The sequence below is a fragment of the Venturia canescens genome, chromosome 2 (assembly GCF_019457755.1).
Source record: "Venturia canescens isolate UGA chromosome 2, ASM1945775v1, whole genome shotgun sequence".
Taxonomy (NCBI): Eukaryota; Metazoa; Arthropoda; class Insecta; order Hymenoptera; family Ichneumonidae; genus Venturia; species Venturia canescens.
Window position 1 is genome coordinate 18909442 of NC_057422.1, and position 13974 is coordinate 18923415.

Genomic DNA, 13974 nt, shown 5'->3' on the forward strand with positions numbered 1-13974 from the left:
TTTTTTAATTAAAAAAAAAAATAATAAATTTAAATTTTTAAATAGTAAATGGGTGGGTCTCCCCGGCGCGAAGCGGCGGTTTCTAAGTACTCGAATAAATTACTCGTCGAATTCAGCTTATCAAAGTTTGACAAAGCTTGTCAAGCGATGGAAGTTCGCTGACAAGTTCGTTTTAAAATTCGGTTTTAAAGAAAATTGTTTCAGTGGCGCAGACGATTTCTTTGATAAACTAATCGCGTGTTGAATTTTCAAATCTATCATTACACGAAAACGTTGAAGAACGAAGGACCAACAGCATTTTTTAAGGTTGGAACGTGCCGTATGATCGTTATTGCGCCACTATTTGGAATTGCTTAAACGGTGTATGATATCTTGGAGTGGCTGAGAATCTACTCGGCATCAAGTAAAAAAAGTCTTGCATTTTTAGTAATATTCAAGAAAGAAAAACGAACAACAAAAATCGACAATAACTTTTCTTGATTATTGAGATAACGAAAGAGATAAAGACAAAGTTTTGCTTTGAGATTATTTTGGCAATAAAATATTGTGCTTCTTTCGAAGATTCGATTGATCGATGGATTCATCGATTAATCGATCTGAGACTAATCAAGTAATCCATCAGACGTACACGAATATGTTAATAGTTCCATGCCCGCCGAAAAATTTACCAGAACATGTTATACGTAAATAGACAGTTGTAACTCGTCAATTATTGCTGAAAGGTGTTGAATAAATCCCTAGTCGTCACGATGAATTCCGTCGTTACACAAAAGTGTACAAAGTATCGTAGCGTTGAACGGTGAATATACTTACCAGCTACGATCACAAAAATAATGAATCGTATTTTCGTTTTTTATTTCACTTTTGTTTCAGTTAGAGTTTTGTCTTTTACTATCATTTTTATGAGCCCACTTATTGATTTACCAATAATTTCAACTCACGAGTACCGATAAAATTAAACTATGAAAATTCACGACAACGAGTCTTCGAAACAAACTTAAAAAAACATGTCTTATGAAGGGAGTGCTGTCTTTAAAAAATTGTATTCTTTCGATCGCTGTGAAACGTTGTTACGTCCAATTATTTGCAATAATAGAAAAAAAATTGTACTGAAAAAGCTGCGAAAAGTTTCTTTGCCATTTCTCACATAAAAGCAACATTTTCAACGAGACACCAGTCTTGCCGACAAAAAATTTCTACAAAACACATATACTCGAAGCTAACGCTCAACTATCGTGGAAATCGACGCAGAAAACGACGAACTGATCGGAAGGGTGACACGACAAAATATCACACGACAAAATATCACCGCGACAAAATATCACACGACAAAATATCATACGACTAAATATTAGTGGGATATAAAATATGCCACAACAAAAAATTACAATAACTATTTATCGAAGCCAGGCATGAATTTTTCAAATCGATTGATGTTTGACACTGTATATACGTGTGAGTTGTGTGATAAGACAATGGATAACGAACACAATACAACATTGTGTGTGTGTGTGTGTGTGTGTGTGTGTGTGTGTGTGTGTGTGTGTGTGTGTGTGTGTGTGTGTGTGTGTGTGTGTGTGTGTGTGTGTGTGTGTGTGTGTGTGTGTGTGTGTGTGTGTGTGTGTGTGTGTGTGTGTGTGTGTGTGTGTGTGTGTGTGTGTGTGTGTGTGTGTGTGTGTGTGTGTGTGTGTGTGTGTGTGTGTGTGTGTGTGTGTGTGCGCGCGTGTGCGTGTTTGTGTATGTGAGTTTGTGTTTATGTGTGTTCGTGTTTGTGTGTGCTTGTATTGGTGCGCGTTTGTGTGCGTGTGCGTGAGTGTTTGTGTTTACGTGTGTTCGTGTTTGTGCGCGTGTGTGTTTTCATTTAGTCGTGTGATATTTTGTCGCGGTGACATTGTGTCGTGTGATATTTTGTCGCTGTAATATTTTGTCGTGTGATCTAATGTCATGGAACACCGATCGGAAGATGCAATGAAAAGAAGATTTTATTCATAGCCGAATTACATTGATCATTAAACCATAAATAAAGTATTACCAACATCATGGGGCCGGGGATAATTTCGCGATATTCTGACTATTATTCTGACATCTGTTTCATCCTGTATTCTTGCTTAAATGTTTTAAGCTGTTGCGTTCGCAGGGGGAGATCTGCAAAGCCCTCTATAGCAAATTCGTACCTTCACATCGTCGGCCGGTTTGCAAATGCTAACAATGTTGTAAAAATATTCAAAAATTAATAATAATCGTACAGTTACAGAGAAAGCAGGGATTCAAAAGAGCTGAAGGACCGGAGTATATGGAGTGAAGACGTTTCCGGGCAACTGGATATTGAATAAAACGAATATTGGCCCAACCGAGAATTCTAAAAACTTTCGTACTTTCTAGCGATCCTTTTGTGGTCCGATGACTTTTCAGGATCTACGGAACCTGCAACACCCTCTTCCTCACTTCTTCCATTTGCCAATTCGTTATCGTCGTTGGGATCTTCATTTTGATCATGAGCAGGGACATTAACGAAGTTGTTAGCATTTTTCTGGATGGAATAACAACAATCATAATTATTTCAAGCAATGATTATTTTACTTACCAGGTCATTAAAAAAAAAAAAAAAAAAAAAAAAAAAACTTATTCTGAAGCTAACAAACCTGATAACTTTCAGAGTTTTCGGAAAAGTCAATGCCATTCGCTGAAGCGGCTCGATCGCTGGAGACATAGCAGCTAACGATTCCAATGGTGAGTAGCCAAATGGCAAAAAAGTCAGAAAGTCTCACCATCGTTGCAATACTCGTAGATAATGTTCGTTGAGAAATTTGACAGTGAAATTCGTACGATAAAAAGTTTCACAAAAAACTAGTTTTAGCTTCAAAATAGATTGCAAATGCTCGACTGGTAAAGTCTTGCGAGGATTCTGACGGTTCTGTGACAAATCTTCGGTATTTATACTCGTTCCTTCGCGTATCCGTTTATTGTTTCAGGTGTTTTTTTTTACATTTTATCTCCAAATAGTATCTCCAAAAAATATGATGCAATAAAATTCTCTACTTCGAAAAATCCATGAGAGAACATGTTTTTTTTCTCGACGACAAGTGTTTCACTCATGTGTTTTTCTCACCGTTCGGAATTTCAACTCCGCCCCACCAGCACAGAGATAAGTATACTCAATAGAACACATGAGTGAAACACTTATCCTCGTGAAAAAAAAACATGCTCTCTAATGGATTTTTCGAAGTAGAGAATTTTATTGCGTCATATTTTTATTTATTATGTATTTTATTATTTATTAAGTACGAAAGTTTTTAGAATTCTCGGTTGGGCCAATATTCGTTTTATTCAATATCCAGTTGCCCGAAAACGTCTTCACTTCATATACTCCGGTCCTTCAGCTCTTTTGAATCCCTGCTCTCTCTGCAACTGTACGATTATTATTAATTTTTTAATTTTAATACACACACAATGTTGTATTGTGTTCGTTATCCATTGTCTTATACACACCACTCACACGTATATACAGTGTCAAACATCAATCGATTTGAAAAATTCATGCCTGGCTTCGATAAATAGTCATTGTAATTTTTTGTTGTGGGATATTTTATATCCCACTGATATTTAGTCGTATGATATTTTGTCGTGTGATATTTTGTCATGTGATATTATGTCGTGTCACCCTTCCGATCAGTTCGTCGTTTTCTGCGTCGATTTCCACGATAGTTGAGCGTTAGCTTCGAGTATATGTGTTTTGTAGAAATTTTTTGTCGGCAAGAATGGTGTCTCGTTGAAAATGTTGCTTTTATGTGCGAAATGCCAAAGAAACTTTTCGCAGCTTTTTCAGTACAATTTTTTTTCGATTGTTGCAAATAATTGGACGTAACAACGTTTCACAGCGATCGAAAGAATACAATTTTTTAAAGACAGCACTCCATTCATAAGACATGTTTTTTTAAGTTTGTTTCGAAGACTCGTTGTCGTGGATTTTCATAGTTTAATTTTATCGGTACTCGTGAGTTGAAATTATTGGTAAATCAATAAATGGGCTCATAAAAATGATAGTAAAAGACAAAACTCTGACTGAAACAAAAGTGAAATAAAAAACGAAAATACGATTCATTATTTTTCTTGCTCCCCTAGCCGAAAGTACGCACGTACGCACTTTCCGGCTGCATTTCAGGCCGGGAAGAGAATTTTTCGTGGCCGGCTAACTCGGCTAACTTCAGGGCGCTCTGACGATATTTTTGCGGCCGGCGATCCTTTAAGGAGGGTGGGTCGCGACGATACAATGTTGCCATGCTAAACCATGTTAAATACATTAAAAATTTCAAAATGATAAGAATTTAATAAAATTTGGTAAATGTATTCTTTAAAAGGATATAAAAAAATATAAATTTTTTTAAATTTTTCTACCACATAGCTCTCGAGTAATCGAACACTAAAGTTCACGTGTACAAGCATCGTGTTTTGCACATATACAGTCATACATCTCGTGCATAAGAACTTCGATTTAACGTTCAATTATTCAATAACCATGTGGTAAAAAAATTTGAAAAAAATAGTATTTGTATATTTGATGCCAAAGAATGTTATCACCAAATTTTATCAAATTCTGATTATTTTGATTTCGTGATCCACCCTCCTTAACATTTCGATATATGAATGTGAAGCCTGTATTCGTTGCCATGATTTTGTTTATTCGTTGCCAAGCATTATTATTATTTGCTTCAAGCGGGCGCGTATAGCGTAGCTTTTATCATTCATGTTATGCGCTATACTGCCATGAACCCGGACGAATAACATACATTTGTTCGTTCAGATGCGAAAACAGAAAATAATGTAACCGGACTAATAAAATGAATATGGTCGTCCGGAATAATGTTGTATTTTCAGATTCCAGGTTCATAGGAAATCATATATTCATATAAATTGTCAAGTATAGCGGGAAATATTCATATATAGAAAAATTGTTAACTATCATGGGACTTTAAATCAGACATGTATCAACGAATTATTTATTTGTACTAATAATATTGTTGTATCATTGTGTGATATTTTGTGTGTGTGTTTTTTTTACTTTTTGTTTATGTTTTTAATGCCCGCCCCCGCGATTGCTAGTAATTATTGAACGTACTTTCGGCTACGGGATCAAGAAAAATAGTATACAACCCACGGCCCAAATGTTAGATGCCCTGGCATGTGCGACATGGCCTTCGCCTCGGCCTTCATATAGCACATGCCAAGGAATCCAACTTTCGGGCCTAGGGTCGTAATATACTACTTGTGATCGTAGCTGGTAAGTATATTCACCGTTCAACGCTACGATACTTTGTACACTTTTGGGTAACGACGGAATTCATCGTGACGACTAGGGATTTATTCAACACCTTTCAGCAATAATTGACGAGTTACAACTGTCTATTTACGTATAACATGTTCTGGTAAATTTTTCGGCGGGCATGGAACTATTATCGTATTCGTGTACGTCTGATGGATTACTTGATTAGTCTCAGATCGATTGATCGATGACTCCATCGATCAATCGATCTTCGAAAGAAGCACAATATTTTATTGCCAAAATAATCTCAAAGCAAAACTTTGTCTTTATCTCTTTCGGTATCTCAATAATCAAGAAAAGTTATTGTCGGTTTTTGTTTTTCGTTTTTCTTTCTTGAATATTACTAAAAATGCAAGACTTTTTTTACTTGATGCCGAGTAGATTCTCAGCCACTCCAAGATATCATACACCGTTTGAGCAATTCCAAAATTTTCATGTAATGATAGATTTGAAAATTCAACACGCGATTAGTTTATCAAAGAAATCGTCTGCGCCACTGAAACAATTTTCTTTAAAACCGAACTTTAAAACGAACTTGTCAGCGAACTTCCATCGCTTGACAAGCTTTGTCAAACTTTGATAAGCTGAATCCGACGAGTAATTTATTCGAGTACTTAGAAACCGCCGCTTCGCGCCGGGGAGACCTACGCATTTACTATTTAAAAATTTAAATTTATTATTTTATTTTTTTAATTAAAAAAAAATATTTATTTAAATATTAAATAGGTGGTAAATAGGTTTAATTATTAAATATAGGTGGCTTCGCGCCGGGGAGACGGATTTTAAAGGAAAAAAACTGGAATTTTATATACGGTCCAAATTTGGAATTTTATATACGGTCCAAATTTTATATTGTAATCAAATTTGATTTTTTTTCTTTAAAAGAATTTTTTTCAAAAAAATGTTATGAAATAATAAAAAATTTTAATTATATATAAAATTTAAATTTTATTATATTTAAACATTGGTGGTTTTGAGGACCGTCCTCCAAACTACCATTTGTCCTCAAAACAACCACTTTATAGGAAAAAAGTCCTCGAATGCACCATTACACGAAGATATATATACACACACACATCTGTATAAACCAAATAATCCTTAATACAAAAAAGGCTATATCTCTGAAACTATAAAACGCCCAGAAAAACATATAAAATAATTAGCGTGATCGGAGGTGAGGCCCGTATTCTGAATATTTACCAAGAAAAAAGTAGGGGTAAGACGTACTGGAAATAATTCTGAATATTTACCAAGAAAAAAGTAGGGGTAAGACGTACTGGAAATAATTCTAAATATTTACCAAGAAAAAAGTAGGGGTAAGACGTACTGGAAATAAAAGCACTAGCGGAGTGGGGATACCGGCCGAGCGAGATAAGCGATATAGATGTACTCGCTCGGGCTAAAATAGCAACTTAAAAATTCAATTTCTCAATAAATATTGCCAGCCGCCAAAAATCCTTTTAGGGGAAGTCTTATATTGTTTTAAAGAAGCAGTATATGCAAAATTTCAGCTCAAAATTCGATTTCCGCTTTTCGGAAGTTTATCGGATCCATAGTGTAGAACGTGTTCGGTTCCGATGTAATAAAGTAGTATCCTTCGCGCGACCGCTGAAATAAGCAAAGAGAAGGTCATTCACTTTGAGTGTGCGATTTGTTATGAGCCATGTATCGCTACTCGTCGATGTATCGGGAATACAAGATTATTATAAACGGCGCGCGTCGTGTTCACATAAATCACAGTATCGCGCGATGTCGCGATGCGATGCTTTTCGTATTCGATACGGTTTCCCCTCTCGTTAGATTGTTTCATCTCCAATCGTATTCTCAAATTGTTCTGAAGAATTTGCGAGCTTACATTAAATGAGGGAAAATCACGCGATCTCGGGTATAGATAGGCGGCGCGGCTCGCTTTCGCCATTTAAAAACTATTTATTTAATTTTACGTCGAGACAACGCCTGCCGCGCCTCTAGATAAATGCACGGTTTTCCATAGAACTTCATTCCGAGCGGTATGTATTCAGCCTGTGACTCCCTATTGTTATCATCCAAAAAAGACGACTGTAAAACAGTTTCGTTTCGAAGACGCATCTGTTGTAGGATACGACTACGGGAGAGCATCGTGTGTTTTTTTTCAAAAGGTTTTTTCCAAAAAAATGTATCGTTCATGTCCTTGTGCTCACCTTGTGCAGAGGGGTCTCGTCGCCAAACGTGGTGGGTAAAGCACGTTGTTAAGAAAAATAAAAGGGGAATATTGCAGGAAAGATTGCGGATGAATAATTTTTATCGTGACCTTGAAGGTACAATAAGGTACGAGGAAAAAAATCCCTTTATTAATGTCGCAAAGTGCCCAGTCCTCCGCAGTTGGAACTGCTTGTTTATACACAGGTTGTTATCACGTTCCTGTGCGAACACAATTTTTTTCATCAAAAGCCCCAATTACTTGGTTTACTTTTTAACCGTTCGACACGTTCTACTTAAAAGTTGGAAAAAAATTGAGGACGAGAAACGCGACATCAGCAAACGCGCATGCAGAGAGCTACAAACATAACAAGAGATAATAAGTTATGTAATCGAGAAGTAAACGCAGTGAACAAAAAAGGAGATCAAAAACCATGTCGACGTGACCCAGCGATGATCGCACAAGGCGCGCTTCATTAACATTCAATATGAAAGAATAATAAAAAAAAATGATACGACTTTGATACCGCATGGCTTTCCTTTATTCAGATAAAAATAATGGAACATTGCGATAGTAAGATTACTCACTCATCACGTACGAGAAACATGACGCGATTAGAAAACGTATAAAGTATCGGAATTTCGAATTGCATACTTTCATTACTGCATTCGAACGTTCAGTGTGCGTTTGATAATTATGAGTTTCTCTTTTGTGACGCAAGGGTCACATGTCCCGAAGGTCTTAAGCGACAGTTATCACCGTCACCGCGGTAGTGGCGCCTTCGTTGTAGTTGGAGCGATTCGAACCGTAGACAGGGGCAATTTTACTATTTCCATTGACGGAGACGTGGTTAATCGAAAAAATAGTATTTCAGAAAACACTTCGTCGAATTGTGTTAGTGAAATGAGCGGAAAAGTGAAAAAAAATGTTCATTTAGGTTAGTAAAATAACACTAATTCATGTTATCGCCAAATTTATGTGTCATGAATTTTCACGCGTTGTATCTCACCAATTTTATAGGTTAATTTAAAGAAAACACGTAGTCATAGATTTCATTCCATATTTACTTTTTTAAATATATATTCAATCAGAGTGTACGTTAGGAAACAATAAAATTGGTGAGTCATTCCTACAAACGCGTGAAACATAACCGCATCTTATTCCATCATCATATCTTTAAATTCGATCTGATTAATTGTCTTATACCAATTTATATTTTATATACGAATGTATACGTGTATATAATTTGTCTAATTTTTTTAGGCAATCTTCATTCGGGGAGTGGAACATCGACCAGGAAAGCATTTATGCTCGTAGGTCTGATATTCCTGACCTCATTAACTGCGCTCCTGTGGGTTTATACCCATTTTCCGGAATTGTCGGAGTAATTAATTTATTAAACAATATTCATATTTATTGTTTTGAACATTTCAACAGATTTTACCTCAATATGTGCCGGGAAGAAAAATTAAATGGAAAATTTTATTTCAATTAGTCTTTTAGATTTTCCTAACAGCAACGAGTTACAAAATAAATTTTATCCGATCAAATAAATTTTCATTCAATATTCATACTCAACTTATAAACTAGGATTTTGATTATAATATTGAAATTAAATGGGTGAGAGAGAGAGAGAATTAATTGGAAATTATTGCAGGCATGAAAAGGAGCACATGAAATTACCCTTCAACATAGAAGATGCCAAAAATTTAGGTAAACTGTTAGAACAATACAAGGATCGTTACTACATAGAAGTGCTCGCCGGACTCTTCCTCACATATGTATTGTATCCTTTTTCATATTTGGTTGACATCATTCCGCAATTTGCACTGTTCAATTTCCAAGTGTACTGAGTTAGAAAATACTTTATACATAGAGTTCTCATTGTAGATCGTGTGTCTGTACCTTAAGTGTCAAATTTTCACATTCATTCTAGTGCTTTTTTCAAAATAGAAAAAATTAAATGATATAGTTGTAGGTACAGAGAATCCTCTGTATTAAAAAACATGATAAGGTTCTTGGACATAACAAATTAATGGATGATTTTTTAAATCCATGACTGGATGATATTTGGATAAAAATGTCAAAAAAATGTTAGCTGAGTCGTGCCATACCCATCATCAAATGTAACATTTCTCCGACATTTTACATATAACGTGTCTGGTTAATTTTGAATTGTGGACAAAATAGTAGAGATTCTTGAAGAGTTTTCCTGTCAGTTGAACAACACAAATATGGAAACAAATGTTCATACCAACCAGAATAGAGCTCAAAGAGAAACATTGAATGAATCAAAATTAATACCTGTTATCTTATTTAATATAATTTGATATGGTCGATGGAGAACGATGAATTAGAGAAATTCTCAGAAATATTTATATTTAGTTGATCATTCGAAAAATTCAGAATTATCCATTTTGGGATGTAGAAAAATAATTTAGATTAATTCCAGAGTTACAAAAATATTTGGTATAGCTTGCAAAACTCGAAATGATCAACTGTTAAACTTCTATGTAATAACAATTGCTACTGTGATCAAGACATTACATTTCGTTTCATTTTGTCTTCCTTCTATACCCATATATCTTTTGGGAAAACGTTCAGTTATAAACATCAAAAATATTAATGTGTTATTATACAAAAATTAAAAAAGGCAATATAAATATCAACAAATTTCCTTACATTGAATGAAAACAGTTTACAAACGTTCGCGATACCGGGATCAATATTCTTGTCGATTTTGTCCGGATTTCTGTTCCCATTTCCTCTAGCACTATTCCTTGTGTGCAGTTGTAGTGCTATCGGTGCAAGTTTGTGTTATCTCGTTTCATCATTGTTAGGAAGAAAATTATTGTTTAAATACTTTCCTGATAAAGCAAACGAGTGGGCACTCAAAGTAATCAAACACAAAGACCATTTATTGAATTATATGTTGTTCCTGAGGATGACACCACTATTGCCAAACTGGTTCATCAATTTAGCGAGCCCGGTTATCGGTGTTCCTTTAATGCCATTTATTGTCGGCACCTTTTTTGGTGTTGCTCCACCTTCGTTCGTCGCTATACAAGCCGGACAAACTTTAAACAAATTAACCTCTTCCAGTGATGCTTTCTCATGGAACAGTATTATTATCCTTTGTATTTTTGCCCTCGTCTCCATTTTGCCTGTAATCTTCAAACAAAAGTATAGCAAAAAGTTTGATTAAGCCATTTTTTTTATTCTCTAGCCAAAGAATTTCTTTTTTTCAAAATAAAGTCTTATTAATTCTTTAGACATAATTACTTTTATTCGAATAATAAAAGATTTATTTATTCACGAATGAACTTTTCGATCTCGGACTATTTCCGGCCTAAATTCCTTGACCAATATCCAAATGTTTGACCGGGACTCGTCCAGAACGATAAATCAATCTAGCTAAATTTTTTGAGCTCTCACTCTTATGCTTACGATACAAAAGGTCCACAATAGGTTATTGAAGTTTTTAGTTTGTGATTATCTCATTTATAATTACACTCTTCACAAAGTTCACTAAGATTTCGTAACTCTTGAATGAGTTATGCGAAAATTCCAATTTATTCTCTGAATCGTTGATATTCAATGAATATCACAATTCTCAGTTTTTTTAGTCTCTGCGTCGTGGTACAAATTTGCTGTTATTCTTAACATAATTTTTCTGTATAAGGTCGTATTTATTATTAGAAAAAACATGTAAATATAAGCAATGCGGGTGTTGCGTAATTTATTATTGATTGTAAAATATTGTTGAACAAACGCATGCCGAAACTGTCTTCGGCAATAAATCATCATTATTACATTCAACCGTTTTTTTTTATTGCTATAGGTTTATGCCATCAAAAAATAAAAATCGTATTAGTAAAAGATAAACGTAACAGTTTCGAATGCCAATAATATAAAAAAAAAATTGTAAACTCATATTGCACCTGGATTGAAAAGTGTCACAATTTTTATAGAGAAGTATAAATACATGTATCGCCAAGAAAGAGTTTACAAGAGAGTACAAAACGAATGTATGATTTCTAGCAAAAAGATATAAGATAATTAATGCTAATATCAGTCGAATTCACCGTTGGAATGCTCAAAGGCCTCCAGTACCACCAATTATACCACACTGAAATGTGAAAAAGAGAATAAAAATAACATGGTAATAAAAAATATATGAAATGGAAAAATCACTTGTTCGAGCGGAAATTCCCATGAAAAGTTTTCAAAGTGACAACCTGTAAAAAGAAAAAGAATCGGCTACAATTTTTCATTTTTAAATATATCTAGGATTTGAAATCACTATGTGTACCGTAATTAAAACTTTTGGCTCATACATGTGGCCACAGAAGTACAATCAAATATAAGGTATTGATATATCAAAAATTGTATTTAAGCAAAAGTTTTAGGTTTCGAATATGAAGTGTATACGACCGTTTTCATTTGCAAATCGTGACATTCATTCAGTTTAGCATATGAAAAGATCGCATGAAATGAGCTCGAAATGACAAGGAAATAACAAGACAATGAAAAAGCACGTGAAACGGCTTTTATGGGAATTTCTCCTTGATCACATTCAATTCTTATGAATTTCATTCTGACCCCTATATAAATTTTTATGCGGGCAAAAACTCACAGGTTTGTCCAGCAGACAATAATATTGTAAACGATTTACAACTGTGCGAACACTCAGAACTGGGAACCATATTAATAAGTCTCGAACCACTGGAACATTTGAGGACAACATTGCTGCATTCTGGGTTTGGCTAAAAAAATATTTCGCATCAATGAAGGAAATACAAAAGTAGTAATTTGTGAGATAGAAAATATTAATATTGTGTGTTTTTTTAAGGCAAACTTACCAAAGGATATATTTGCGATAGTGGTTCATCAATGAATACAAATTTTTCTGTACTCTGGCTCCAAATTTTGGGTACACTCATTGGTCGTGGAAATAGCTTTCTTATCAATCTTCCCGGCTCCATTCTCAATATTCTCCATAGTATGTGAGTCTCCAGTTGAACAGTCGGATACTTATCCAATCGTTTTTCAAATACGTCCTTAATTGTTCTAATAAGAAATGATAATAAAAAATGTCTAATCTATAGTTACTTTAGGCACAAACTTCAATAAAACTAGCAAATAATCCTTTTGCATAAGGTTTTTTTGGAATGAAAAAATTTCCAAGTAAAATGTCTTTCCAGTAGCTGGTTTGTGTGAATCATAATCGTTCAAACTAATCTTAATTATTTGGCGTTAGGAACAAACTTATAAAAATGCTGAATTTCTAACTAAAAGGCTTAGTTATTTTTCCTACTAGTAACATTCTTACCTGTAAGATGCATTGTTAGAAAATACTCTATTTGCATCATTGTCAAAAATATGCATGTTTTGTTCATACATTTCCAATAAATCTCCTGTTTTCACTGGGATTTGGTTATCTTGTCTGGTATAAGGAATTCCAATATTGAATTCGGAACTAATGTTACGGCCTGTGAGATCTGGAATTGAGCGAACTGAACTGCAAGGCCAACAATCCATGTCAGAAACTCGAAAATATGGATTTTCTACAAGGCACCATTCGTCGTAAAACTCTATAAATGTTGAAGTCAATACAAAATATTACTTTTGTTTTTCTTTTCAAAATGCTTGGATTTTGCTTTAGTTTATATTTTTTATTGAAATGAAACCAAAATAAACTGCAGTAAAAAATAAAAATTGATACAACTTTTAGCTTAATTTTTAGATATATTTTTAGTAAAAAAAAATTTACTTATAATTAAATGTTATTGTAATTTTTATTAGAATTGATCTCAAAGCAGTTTTCCATAAATGATTTATAACTAATACAGATTATTCCAGCAAAAAAAATGAAATTATTTTACACAGTTTAATTTGAAACAATTGAAACAAATTAGCGACGTTTTCTTATATTAGAGAAAAAACTGGGTAATCACCAGTCAATGATGGAAATCGTTTAATGATGGGAACAGCAATTGTTCTCAAGAGCTTCAAACCCGGATAAATAAAGTTTTGAATATTCCTCAATACAATTTTGTGGGTTGATTGATGATTGTAAAGAAGAACAACGCAAAATATAAGTATAAATATAACGGTCAATAAATTTCGGCAAAGGCGAAAAATTTTTCGAAAAAGAGACACTTTTTTTGAAAACTTCACGTCCAACGTGTAAAAACATTGTTCGAAAATTTCATTGGTTTCCGCGGTTGATATTCCATTCGCCGCGGCGTATTCGTTAATCTCTGTCACGTATCGTCGGTAGTCGTCTAAAGTAGCCATACCGATGATAGTTTTTGAATAATTTTGCTCTTTTAAATATTCTTTTTTAATAATTTCAACCGATTTCTCAATAACATCTTTGTATGCTTGAGTATAAAGCGAAACAAATAATACCCTTCGCGGTTTGTTTTAATTTGTAAATGTTTTTCGTGGAAAACGTTCAAGACTGAAAAAC

At 34.2% G+C, this 13974-nt stretch overlaps 3 protein-coding genes across 4 annotated transcripts; 1 reads left to right on the forward strand and 2 right to left on the reverse strand.

The window, feature by feature from the left end:
- Nucleotides 1–1964: 1964 nt before the first annotated feature.
- Nucleotides 1965–2994, reverse strand: LOC122407134 (uncharacterized). Its single transcript, XM_043413158.1, has 3 exons — nt 2643–2994; nt 2376–2530; nt 1965–2202 (listed from the first exon to the last, which is right to left on the reverse strand). The coding sequence occupies exons 1-3, from the start codon at nt 2769–2771 to the stop codon at nt 2118–2120; spliced, it is 369 nt and encodes a 122-aa protein (XP_043269093.1). The 5' UTR covers nt 2772–2994; the 3' UTR covers nt 1965–2117.
- A 5158-nt stretch (nt 2995–8152) lies between these two features.
- On the forward strand, nt 8153–11318 carry stas (Transmembrane protein stas). The gene is made up of 4 exons (XM_043412249.1): nt 8153–8436; nt 8763–8883; nt 9157–9285; nt 10197–11318. The coding sequence occupies exons 1-4, from the start codon at nt 8196–8198 to the stop codon at nt 10702–10704; spliced, it is 999 nt and encodes a 332-aa protein (XP_043268184.1). The 5' UTR covers nt 8153–8195; the 3' UTR covers nt 10705–11318.
- Nucleotides 11213–13801, reverse strand: LOC122406661 (uncharacterized). Of its 2 annotated transcripts, none has more exons than XM_043412248.1 (5): nt 13457–13801; nt 12832–13093; nt 12362–12569; nt 12136–12265; nt 11213–11628 (listed from the first exon to the last, which is right to left on the reverse strand). In XM_043412248.1, the coding sequence occupies exons 1-5, from the start codon at nt 13797–13799 to the stop codon at nt 11537–11539; spliced, it is 1035 nt and encodes a 344-aa protein (XP_043268183.1). In that variant the 5' UTR covers nt 13800–13801; the 3' UTR covers nt 11213–11536. The 2 variants fall into 2 exon arrangements, with proteins under 2 accessions (XP_043268183.1, XP_043268182.1); XM_043412247.1 differs by having other exon boundaries at nt 11213–11737.
- Between the last annotated feature and the right edge of the window lie 173 nt (nt 13802–13974).